We start from the raw sequence: 12,914 nt of genomic DNA on the forward strand, positions 1-12,914 counted from the left end.
ACACGAATCTTCAAGCCGAAAGGCTGAACTCCAATGCTGTGTTGTCTCCGATGACCACCGGCAGATTCCCAAGAGCGACGAACCTCGAATCGTCGTCGTTGATTCTGATGGTTTGCTTATCTCGAAGCAACAGTTTTCATATCCAACGGTCGAGAATGTTGTTCGCACGACCCCATTCGTGCGGTCTGGTCACGCCGTGTCGTTGTGGGGGACGCTTCTCTTCCCCGTGTCTCTCGCTTCTTTCTTACATCGCCGCACATATATTGATTGCCTCCACCCGAGAGAGAGAGAGAGAAGAGAGAGAGAGAGAGAACTTCTCCTCCTCCCTCTCCTTGTTGTCTCTTCTGTTCTTGTCAGTTCGATCATGGCGGGGAACGATTGGATCAACAGCTATCTGGAGGCGATCCTGGACGCCGGGCCCTCCATCGACGCGGCCAAGTCCTCGCTCTTGCTGAGGGAGAGGGGCCGGTTCAGCCCCGCCCGCTACTTCGTGGAGGAGGTCATCACCGGCTACGACGAGACTGATCTCTACAAGACCTGGGTTCGGGTACTCGTCACTGCCCATACTTCGTTTATCGTCTCAGGTCTCTGTTGTCGGGGGGATGAAATGCTCTCGTTCTTGGGTTTCTCATAAAATCTGTGTTTTTGGGGGTGATTTGATGTGGATAGGCTGCGGCGATGAGGAGCCCGCAAGAGAGGAACACGAGGCTGGAGAACATGTGCTGGAGGATTTGGAATTTGGCCCGCAAGAAGAAGCAGGTGTCTTTTCTTTTCCCCGCATCTGCTCTCTCTCTCTCTCTCTCTCTCTCTATGATTTTTTTAAGTTGATGTCGGCTTTCTTTCTCTGTCCATCTTTTCGTAAAATGAGTTCAGCGAAATATCTTTTTTTTTTTAATATGAAGATAGCGATTAAGATCTGAATTATGTACCATTTCATGACCTTTTTTTGGATTTAATTGGTCATTCTGTTTAATTAGTTGATCGTATCCTTCAACTCGGAAAGTTTTGTTTTTTTGGCTTTAATCTGCCAAAAAGGAGTTTGATTGTGCTTCTAAATAAGTTTCTTGTGCCATCCACTTGTGTTATCAAGGCCATGGAATCCGTGTAGATGGACTTTTTGTTCTTTTGTCTTCTTTGAGTGATTTGCTAGAACATTGTCGCAGTAGTTAGCACGATGTAGCATCGTTTTGATGGGATTTTATGTTGTTTAAAAATGGTTATGTTGTTGCATAAAAAGGTAAATTCCAGGGGGAAAAACATCAAGTGAAACAACTACAGGCATCCTTAATTAATGATGTTACGAGATCCATATCATTTAACTGCATTGGAGATGTTAGGTGCAGGGGTAGTGACAACTCTAGTTTATAGAGTATCTTGGTCAATAGCATTATATTTGCTCATTTATGTTTTTATGGATCAATGAGGTCTGCCTTACCAACGAGTACGAGAAAGGCCTTCTGCTAGTTTGTCATGGGAAAATATTCAGATGACATTCTTTATCTTTGAACGCCACCTATCTGAATCACTGTTCTTCCTGGTAATGAGAAATGGGACAAATTTGCAGACAGTATCCCCCACTTTTTTCTTTCTTGGTGTTGTGGGCAGTTGCACATATTTATTTCTCCTTTTCTTGCCTGTTGTTTGGTCTTGTATCATGGAGGCTTTTCATTCTTTCTCCAAGGTCATTGCTTTATCTGGTTTGAGCTTATAGTGGTACTTATTTACTCGGTAGAGTTTGCACCATCTGAATGTCGAAAGAAGAGAAGCATCAAAAGGATGAAAGAGAGTTATGTTATACACCCTGACGAATTGCTAAATTGATATGTGATGATCCTGGATAAAACTACATCTATTTTGTTCATTGTCTTCAGTGATCTATTTAAATTGTTTGTATCTGGATGCAACAGGATTATGTCAAACCTTTTATTCATGAAATTAAACATTCATGGAGCCATGAAATTTAATAACCAATAGTTCAAGAGAATTGAATTCCACCTTTGCCAAGTAGGTTAAAATCTAGGCAAGGAAGCTGAATATCAATTAATTTTTCACTTGAAAAATATCATACCTCACAAGTTAGGAAAGAGTGAACACATAAATGCAAGTCAACTTGGTGAAATATCTAGGAACAAAGCTTACTCAAACTCAAGTGTATGATAGTCTATCGGGTAGTTTTAAGATAACTACACCAAGGTATTGGTTTTTCTTAAAGCTTTGGACCCATGTTAATTGAACATAATTTATTTTAAAAGATTATAAATAATTATAACATGACATAGATGTACTATTCACAGGAGATGTCTAAGGGGTACATCTTTATTGGTTAAAACACTTGTAATAATGATTGGGGTAATAATGATTGTGGTTTTAGTGTATAAAACTTAGTAGCTGGGTATAGAACTGTATATTATTTATAGGCAGATTATTAATATAGGGAATAAGTTGTCATACACGTTTTCTATCTTCTTCTGTTTAACATTATTGGAAAAGAGTAAGAAACAAGTGGCTTGTTTTCATGACCACTTAATACTGGAACACCCTTTAGCTTCCTCTAAAAATGACAGAAACTTGTCTGTAATGGTTGTTAGTGTAAATGAATGAAATTTATGGTCCTGTGATTTTAATTTATTTTGTAGATATTGTTAATGCTTGTTTGTGTTCTGGTCCTTTGATGTTTCATTTTGGCCTTCAAGTGCAGATTGAGGGAGAGGAAGCTCAACGTTTATCTAAGCGTCGTCTTGAACGTGAGAGAGCTCGCCGTGATGCAACTGCTGATATGTCTGAAGACCTCTCTGAAGGAGAGAAAGGCGAGGCTATTGGTGATCTATCTGTTCATGGTGACAGCACAAGAGGCAGAATGCCAAGGATCAGTTCAGTTGATGCTATTGAGGCTTTGACTAGTCAATTCAAGGATAAAAAACTATATATAGTATTGATAAGGTATGGATAAAATGTACCAAGTGTGCAGGCTAAGACATCTATTCGACTGTTCTATAAGTTTTTTTCATACTGTTGCTATCTTCCAATATCTTCTAATCTGCTGTTTGTGAATGCATTTGAAAAATATAATCGATGATTTTTGGATCCTTGATGTTCTCTGTATAAATGATCTTTAGCCCTTTGCACTTTCTGTGCTGTGGATGTCATCATGATGGCGTCGTCAATGTGAATTTTTTTGTGGTAAGTGGAGCATAGGTAATTACATATGTTACTTCAAGCCCTGATCAACATTTTGGAAGCTAAAGACCAGATAATTCATTTTCATGATGGTTATAAGAAGCATGCATTACATACAAGTGAAGAACTTCAATTTTCTGTTTTTTCTTTTTCTTACAAAATTATATGAATAGCACACACAATCCTTGTTTTTACTAACCTCGTACCAAATTAGCAAATATGGAACCTTGCTTTGAGGGCCAGTCCCCAGTGAAAAATTGCATATATTTCTTTCTCTTTCTTACTTTCTTGGTTTTCGGTAAGGTAGCATTCAGGTGTGTTTTCTATGCGTCAAGTGATTAAAAATAAGAAAGAACTGTTTTCATAAGTTGTTTACTAACTGCAAATAATAGCAGTCAACAAATGTTCATTTAAATCATAATTTCAAATTTAAATTGTTGACCTGGTCCTCAATATCACAATGTATGTTTGGAAAAACATCATATTAAATATTGTTAGATGATATATCAAATAAAAATGTTATAATATTTGATTTGTTAGTAAAAAATTATGGTTTAGTTATATTTTGTATTATGCCTCATAAATATTTTGTTTCTGATTTTTTAGAGAATATGTAATAGTTTTTGATAAATTTCAACTAACGGATCATGGGCACATTCGACTAAATAGTTCATGAGAAATGGTTATGTTTCATTCATAGATCGTGTAAACAAAAACAAAGATGTCATGTGCATGCATTTTATCTTTTCTCCAGGTCATAAAATTATTAGTATCAAAAGTTGCAGATTTTGTGTAACCAGGTTATCCTAAATGTCAGTGGGCTACCCTTGTACAGGAATTGGCTCTATTAGTATTTGCTTGACTAGCTAAAGCAGTCATATGGGTTGAAATGAAGAGTGGTCTGACAAAATTTTGAGCATAAGAAAGGCCTCACAAGATTATGATAGAAGAATATTGTTTTCCACTTTTAGACTTACTTCTGATAGGCTGATGATATTCTGAATCTGTGCAATGGAAAAGAATTTGCTTTATAAAATTTTTAAGCAATTACTCAAATGGGTTGAATTTGCTTTATAAAATTTTTAAGCAATTACTCAAATGGGTTGGAATGAAGAGAATACTGATAGTATTTTGGATGTAAAGAAGCGTGTGTGTCCTTTTTACTTGTAGTTTTACTAATATTTTGATTGCAATTTGAATCTACACTTCATAGATAGCTCATATATCTTACCAAATGCCAACAATGTCAATGATCCGAGAATAGATAATGTGTGGGTATTTTGTGTTTGTTTCTATGCTTGATTGTCATTTTCTTGTTATTTCTGACAAAGATTCTTCAATATGCAGCATTCATGGTCTGATACGTGGTGAAGATATGGAGCTTGGTCGTGATTCTGATACTGGTGGTCAGGTATGTACAGCAATTGTCAAAAGGCTTTTATCTTTGTTTCTTTAATGATATCTTAGAGATCCTTGAAGTGAGATGAGTTATGATTTCCTATCAATTTTTAGACAGGAAGATGCAATGATGTTTCTTTTTCTGATACTAATATAATTTTGAAGTTTGAAAAAAATGTAGTCACTACAATGTTTGTGCTTGTTGGCTGCTGGCATGCATCACATATTTACCGGATCATAATGTCCTTGGCATGGCATTGATGCCAAACTGTCTGATGACTAACTACATTATGATATACAATAACTTTTTTAATGTTTGAAGCAATTCTTGTCAAAATAAATTTCTGAGTTTTCTGCATTTCAATCGATGGCTAGACTAGTTGCTGATCTGATATATGATGTGGTGTGTTAGGTCAAGTATGTTGTTGAACTTGCAAGGGCATTGGGTTCAATGCCTGGAGTATACAGGGTTGATTTGCTGACCAGACAGATATCAGCACCAGATGTTGATTGGAGCTATGGAGAACCAACAGAGATGTTAACTCCCAGAAGTTCGGACAGCTTTATGCATGAGATGGGAGAGAGCAGTGGAGCTTATATCATCCGTATTCCATTTGGACCAAGAGATAAATATATTCCTAAAGAATTTCTCTGGCCACACATTCAAGAATTTGTTGATGGTGCACTCGGCCATGTTTTGCAGATGTCAAAAGTTCTAGGCGAGCAAATTGGTGGTGGGCAGCCAATATGGCCTGTTGCTATTCATGGGCATTATGCTGATGCAGGTGATTCTGCTGCTTTATTGTCTGGGGCACTAAATGTTCCTATGCTATTCACGGGCCATTCTCTTGGCAGAGATAAATTAGAACAACTTTTGAAACAAGGGAGGCAAACAAGGGAAGAAATTAATGCAACATACAAAATAATGCGTAGGATTGAGGCAGAAGAAATAGCTCTTGATGCCTCTGAAATCGTTGTCACAAGTACTAGACAAGAAATAGAAGAGCAATGGCGCTTATATGATGGTTTTGATGTGGTATTGGAGCGAAAGTTGCGAGCTAGAATAAAGCGTGGCGTAAGCTGTTATGGCCGTTATATGCCTCGTATGGTTGTAAGTATTAATTATTCCATTTATTTATTTAAGAAATACATTGTATATCTTCTTTTGATGATGCTTTGTTTCTTGTAGTCTTACGCCCCTGTGTAAAGGTCGTATTTGCTCAGCAAAAGAATTAGTTGGATTTCTACTTTATGCATCAACTTAAAAGTTTGCTATTTGGCTTTGAGTGTTGCTATATACATTATTTGGCAGATTATCCCGCCTGGTATGGAGTTCAATCATATTACTATACATGATGGTGATGTGGATGGTGAATCAGAAGGAACTGATGAAAATTCAGCAGTGCTTGATCCACCAATTTGGTCTGAGGTTTCCTATTTATTCTAAACTCCATTTTTGGATAAAGCATTTATTTTGATCTCTCTCATAATGTAGATGCTTATATACTAATATGTTTTGGATACAAAATCCACTATATAGAGTGTTTAGGTGTCAAAATTCAGATCATGGTGATTTATTAATTTTACAGATAATGCGATTCTTTACAAACCCTCGCAAGCCTATGATTCTTGCACTCTCAAGACCAGACCCTAAAAAGAACATCACAACACTAGTGAAAGCTTTTGGTCAATGCCGCCCACTAAGAGAGCTCGCAAACCTTGTAAGTGGAAATTTGAACTCTTATGTTGTCTACTTATTAAAATTATGGATGTTTAACACCTTTACTATAAATTCTTCTTTCCTTGCCACTTGTTTCCGAGAGTTGCTAGTGATTTCATGTTTGGGCTTTCATAAGTTGCTAATATTTAATTTGTTTCACAGACACTTGTAATGGGTAATCGTGAGGATATTGATGAGATGTCAAGTACAAATTCTTCAGTTTTGACTTCCATATTAAAGTTGATTGACAAGTATGATCTTTATGGCCAAGTGGCATATCCGAAACATCACAAACAGGCTGATGTTCCAGACATTTACCGTTTGGCAGCAAAGACAAAGGTATTCTTTCCATCTAAACCTTGACAACATCAGTATGGTTTTTAGCAATGTTTTGTATATTGTTGTTGGAAAATGAATGGATTAGAAGAAATGAACAATACAATATGTTCATCAGTGAATTTGCAAAAGAGTGACCAGGTTTTATGAGGTGCAAACAGATAATTTTTATTTTTATTTTTTTGGATTTAACCTCTGCAAGATTAATTTGCAAATGAACAATATCTTATCAGCTGTTGTATTTTTTCTAGAAAAAGGATTAGCCCCAGAATCTTATGAAGTTCCTTAACATTAATTGGAAATCTTTTTATGTGATTTGCATTCTAGTTGTTAATTCTATACATTCTTTCTTTTGCACTTTATAATATATTAAAGTATGAAATTTGGATTAACATTATGGAAATTGTCATTTTCCGTATTCTCTAATTTAGAAGTCTTTATTAACAATTGGTTATCCTTGCTTATGATGAGTTGTCTTAAAGTTTTTGGTTGATGATACATAGTATTTCCATCCCTAAAATTATAAATGAGTGGTTTTGAGAAATTTCCACAACACATCTATTTGGTGGAGATGCTCTATATGGCTATCTAAAATACTGGAATCTGGTTATTATGCACTATAAAACAATGATATGCAGTTATGATTGTCAGGAAAGTCAAGCACTAAATGTGTTGATATTATCTTTGTACTAACCTGAAGTGTGGAAAACATTTAACAATATATTGTAGATTGCTTTTGCAAGGATGTTTCTATGGCATGGAGGTGTACTGGTCAACATGCCTTTGTGAATTGTGATGGTTGTTACAGACCAAAATTGGCCTAGCTATATATGCCAAAATATGCACCATTGACTTGTGCTGATATGTGTAATTCGCACAGCGATAATTTGGTTTGTGTAGGCACACAATACTACTTTAAGTCTTACTAGTCTCCCATTCGGGCACAACCTCGTTGCTGAATTTGACTAATTGATTAAAATGAATTGTTGCAACATTGAACTTTTAGCTAATATGTGGCAATTCTCTTTTCTTGTTAAAGTCTATCACCTTTCTTTTCTCTTGTTTCTATGGGTATACCAAAGTACTAGACTCCTGATTCTGTTGTATGGCTTGCCCCTTTTGCAGGGTGTTTTTATCAATCCAGCTTTCATCGAACCATTTGGCCTTACCTTGATTGAGGTTAGTTTCTTGATGCTGTCTATTGCTTTAATATCTTATGGGACAAACTGTCTATTTGTTCAGTATAGTTATCCTCTTTCTTAAAATTCATTCATACATCCTGTTTGTGGGTGGAACAGGCTGCAGCAAATGGTCTACCTATTGTGGCTACAAAAAATGGAGGCCCTGTTGATATACATAAGGTTCATTAATGGACTGTACACTCTAATGTTTACATGAGGAAATTTTTACAACTTATATTTGGTTTCTGTTCCAAAATTATGTGTTGTAAGTGGAGCAATTTGTCCGTTATTAACAATGGATTTTGCTTTAGGTTCTTGACAATGGTATGCTGGTTGATCCCCATGATCAGCATGCAATAGCTGATGCACTCTACAAGCTTGTTTCTGACAAGCAGCTCTGGACACGGTGTCGGCAGAATGGTCTGAAGAATATTCACCAGTTTTCATGGCCAGAACATTGCAGAACTTATTTATCAAGGATAGCTTCTTGCCGACCAAGGCATCCTCAGTGGCGAAGGAGTGAAGAGGGCATCGAAGATTCTGAACCAGATTCACCAAATGATTCCCTGAGAGATATTAAAGACATATCTTTAAACTTGAAGCTTTCGTTAGATGGAGAAAAAGGTGAAGATGTCACTGCTAATGGAAAGAGTAATTTGGAGAATGATATTGTAAAATTATCAAAAGGTGTTACGAGTAGTACCCAGAAGGATGGGTCCAGTGAGAGAACTGATAACTATTCAAGCAAGCTACCAATGTTGAGGAGAAGGAAATATATTTTTGTAATTGCTGTGGACTCAGTTTGTGATGCAGATCTTGTTGGAATAATCAAAGGTACATTTGAGGCTTCAAGTGGGGACAGGATGTCTGGTTCTATAGGATTTATATTGTCAACGAGATTAACGATATCGGAGATACATTCTCTTCTCATGACTGGAGGCATACCTGCCACTGATTTTGATGCTTTTATATGCAATAGTGGCAGTGATGTATATTATCCATCTTCAAGTTCTGATGATCTTCTTTACCCTTATGAACTTCCTTATGCACTTGATATAGATTATCATTCACAAATTGAGTATCGGTGGGGTGGAGAAGGTTTGAGAAAGACTTTGGTTCGTTGGGCTGCGTCAATTACTGACAAGAAAGGAGAAAGTGAGGAGCAAGTTGTTGTTGAAGATGTGGAACGCTCTTCTACCTATTGTTATGCATTTCAAATGAAGAACCCATCATTGGTAATTATCTTTTTTTCCCTATTTTTTATTTTAAAATATTGTGCCTCTAGTTTCTTTGTGATAAAAAGCTGTCAAGCTTGTCATGTGGTATCAGATCCCTTGGTGTGACAAAACAAATTAGAGTTTAAATGGTTGTATTAAATTTCCCGTGGAAAGTCTGAAGAATCCTATGTAAAGCAAAGTTATTCAAGCAACTGGAATAGGTCATATTTCATCAGAGCTCCAAGAATATCCAAATAGGAAATACTCTTAAATTGGTTAGTATATAGGATACCAGCTACCTCTAAAATCATGAATTAAAAACCAGCAAATTGACAGTCGAAGTAAAATTACAAGTTCGTTCCAGCTATTAACTATTAGTTAGAAATGTAACTCGCTCCAGACTTTCTATTGTTTTAGCTACTTAATGCTACAAGTTGCCACATGCAGTTGATAATTAAACGTGTATTTACACTATCTGAGTCAAAAACATTGAAAAGTTTGACTAATTAATCACCAATTATCTCTATCAGCAAATGAGTGAAAAAATTAAAATTAAGAGTACTAATAAATAGGATAAAGTGGAAAGAAATAGTTCTGAGGGCTTAAAAATGATGGCTAAGACACCCTCAGTGGAACATGAATAGAAAATGAAGCTTGAAATGGAGAAGTTGGATAAGTTTGGATTAAAAAATAGGTTTAGGAAAAGGGTGGAAGAAAGTTCAGGTAGAACAAAAGAAAAAGAAAGGGAGTTGAGGAAAAAAGAGAAGGAAAGAAGTTCAGAAAAAAAAGTAAAAAAAGAAAGAGGCATGGTGGTAAGAGTTGCTAGGCTGGGAAGGTATGTCTCAGCACCCTGGCTTGACTCTTCCAACAAGGATAGGAGATGAGCAAAGAGATGGATGTTATCTTGCCAGATACCAGAGTGCATGATGCATTAATTGTTGACTAGGCTGTGACTAGTATATTTATTATTATAAACTAGCCCCTATGAACATTTTTGGAAATTAGAAGAAAAGTAATACATCCCAAAGAAGTTGATTAGATTGTTAGATGAATTGTAAAACCTTGAAATTCTTTTGCCTGTGCAGTGGAACTGGATGAAATGCTTAGACATTTAGCCGGTCACTTTTGGCACACTCATAATTTGCCTGATTTCCAAGAGCGTTTATGTTAATTTTATTGAGTTGTAAGTTACATGAGTCAAATAATTATTGAGTTGTAAACTTGCTCTATGATTGTGTAACTACTGTTTCTTGTATTCTTTTTTTTAGGTTCCTCCTATAAAGGAGCTCCGGAAGCATATGAGAATCCAGGCACTTCGCTGTCATGTCCTATATAGCCATGATGGTAGCAAGCTGCATATTATCCCAGTCTTAGCTTCTCGATCCCAAGCGCTAAGGTATAAATGAAATGCTGATGATGCCATTAGTTTGACTCATTTATATATTTATCTATTATGCTGAAATGTTTTGAATTTGTTTGCCATCTTTTTTTCTTAGGGAATTACATTTCTTTTATTCATCAATTTAGCTATCAGTTGATTAAGGTTGTTCAATTTATAGCATCAAGGGTATCATTACCATGCTATTACTGTTAAGTCATTTTACGAACTAACGAAGTCTATGCCAATAACGCAGTGATGTTGTATGGATTATCTTGTTAAATGTTGACACACTGCACTTATAAGGAAAACTAATTTCTTGTTATAGCATATGGATTTTCTGGTTAAATGTTGAAACCTGCTGCAGTGAGAGCAAAACTAGTATCTTGTTTAGTAGTAAACCCTTTAGAACATTCATTTTTTGAAAAAAAGCTTATAGGCTATTTATATTGTTACATTCTTATAGAAGATGAAAAAAAACTGCTTTAGATTCATTTCTTTGGAATGATGTAACAGAACATGGGATGCTCAGAGTCTTTTATTGATATATCGTTAGAGCTTATGAACCTTTCTGTTCATCAAGATAATTTAGATATTGAATATTGTTGTCAGCATCTAATGATTTTGTGGTTGTCATTGCTTAACCTTTAATTTATTTCTGTATAACAAATTTTCTCTGTACATGTTGATAAATTCACATCTGCTTTGGTTTATTGAGCTTATTTTAACTAAATATAAGCATGACAGTGATTATCAATGTTAAACACTAATTTTGCATATATACATAATATTAAACTCATACTTCTTTGAAACTGCATGTTTGGGTTACCATTATGCAATGCTGTTCAAAAACAATGTTGCTGGTATTGGATAACATAGTTCTAAAGATTTGCTTTAGCTTCTTGGGTTGATGTTCATTGTCAACTTGTCATCAATTTTTATCATGTGTTCACATCTAAACATATAGTGTTTTATCCCCTACTATTACTCCTAGCGTGTTTACATGTACTAGTGAGTTAGCCAAAAACCAATCCTGTAGATAGCAGTAACACTGTCAAGAAAGGTACTTTTGAGTAACTATTGTCAGGAATGTGAGTTCATTTTCTGAAGTATGGACTCAAATACTGTCTTTTCTTGCACATTGTGCTATAGATAGCGAGACTTCACCAAAACCTAATGATGTAGGTAACAGTAACACAGCAGAACAAGGTAACCCTGAGTAACTACTGTCAGGGATGTGAGTTCATGTTCTAAAAAATGAATACAAATCTAGACTTATATTGCACTTGAAATGGTTTCATCATTCTACTGGACCTGTTTGGTATTAGTATATCAGGCAGTATACCAACATGAACCATCTGGTATCATCCGAAGAACATATAATATCAATTGGTATCGCATCATATAAAAAAAGATATGATTTTAAATACTGATCAGTAAAATGGCCACTGGTATACGAAACCATGCATGAAACAAGTATGCTCGATCCTTGCTGCTTGCAATTTATAGGGTATGACAAGTACCAAGGAAATGCAATGAGGAGCCAAAGGTTTGCATTCCCCTGACAATCAGTCTCTGTTTTCTACCTTATTCTATGCAGAACTTAAAGTGCAGTGATTTTCATATTTGGTACCTCAATTATCTTCTGTTTAACTACTTTCTCTGCAGGTATTTATTTGTTAGGTGGGGCATAGAGCTCTCAAACATGATAGTATTTGTTGGTGAAAGTGGTGATACAGATTATGAAGGATTACTTGGTGGAGTGCAGAAGACTGTCATTTTGAAAGGTGCATTCAACACTGCTCCAAGCCAGGTCCATTCGACCAGAAGCTATCTGTTGAAAGATGTTGTGGCATTCGACAGCCCTAATATTCTTCAGATTGAGGGTTGTGGCACCAATGACGTTCAGTCAGCCCTAAAACAGCTGGGTATACTGAAGAATTAGCACTCATCTGCAGACACAGGAGGAGAGTTAAGAGTTTTCAATAAGTTGCAGAGTTTTTACTGATATTTTTCAAATATATTCCTTTTTCGAGGTGCTTTTTATGGAATAAAAGTACCAGAACTCAATGCTTACATGCTACCATGGGGCATTATTGTAAATGTAAAACAAATACCTGACACTCTCTTGTGGAACATTTGGACTTCAGTCCATGTCTTCTGTACTTCATCCTGCTGCTTGCCTATCTTATAAAGCCTGGCTTTGTATTAGTCTTGATGAGCTTGCTGGGGTCTGCAGGCATTAATGTTCATAAAAATCTCTCAAGTGACTTGTTTATAAAGTTTAAAATGCCATTGGTATGATTGTTTGCAGATAAATATACTCCATTCTGTAATTCTTTTTCAGCTTCACTCCAATGGTTGTATAAAGTTGATGCATGAATAGGGAAGCTTTTGTTTGGTATTCCTATTCGATATGCTTGATATAGAATTCGATCAAATCTAAAGCTGATGTGCTGGTCATGCTTAAACTGCAAGCTAGTGTGCCTGTGTATGCTTACTTATGG

General features: G+C 36.0%; 1 protein-coding gene across 1 annotated transcript; it reads left to right on the forward strand.

Annotated features, from left to right (window-relative positions):
- The first annotated feature begins 274 nt into the window (after positions 1–274).
- LOC135623496 (probable sucrose-phosphate synthase 1) lies at positions 275–12,618 on the forward strand. The gene is made up of 13 exons (XM_065126532.1): positions 275–547; positions 670–759; positions 2,699–2,940; positions 4,525–4,588; positions 4,988–5,686; positions 5,888–6,004; positions 6,165–6,296; positions 6,458–6,634; positions 7,757–7,810; positions 7,930–7,992; positions 8,124–9,047; positions 10,298–10,425; positions 12,076–12,618. The coding sequence occupies exons 1-13, from the start codon at positions 365–367 to the stop codon at positions 12,350–12,352; spliced, it is 3,150 nt and encodes a 1,049-aa protein (XP_064982604.1). The 5' UTR covers positions 275–364; the 3' UTR covers positions 12,353–12,618.
- Positions 12,619–12,914: the final 296 nt, after the last annotated feature.

Source organism: Musa acuminata, chromosome BXJ2-9 (genome assembly GCF_036884655.1).
Source record: "Musa acuminata AAA Group cultivar baxijiao chromosome BXJ2-9, Cavendish_Baxijiao_AAA, whole genome shotgun sequence".
NCBI lineage: Eukaryota > Viridiplantae > Streptophyta > Magnoliopsida > Zingiberales > Musaceae > Musa > Musa acuminata.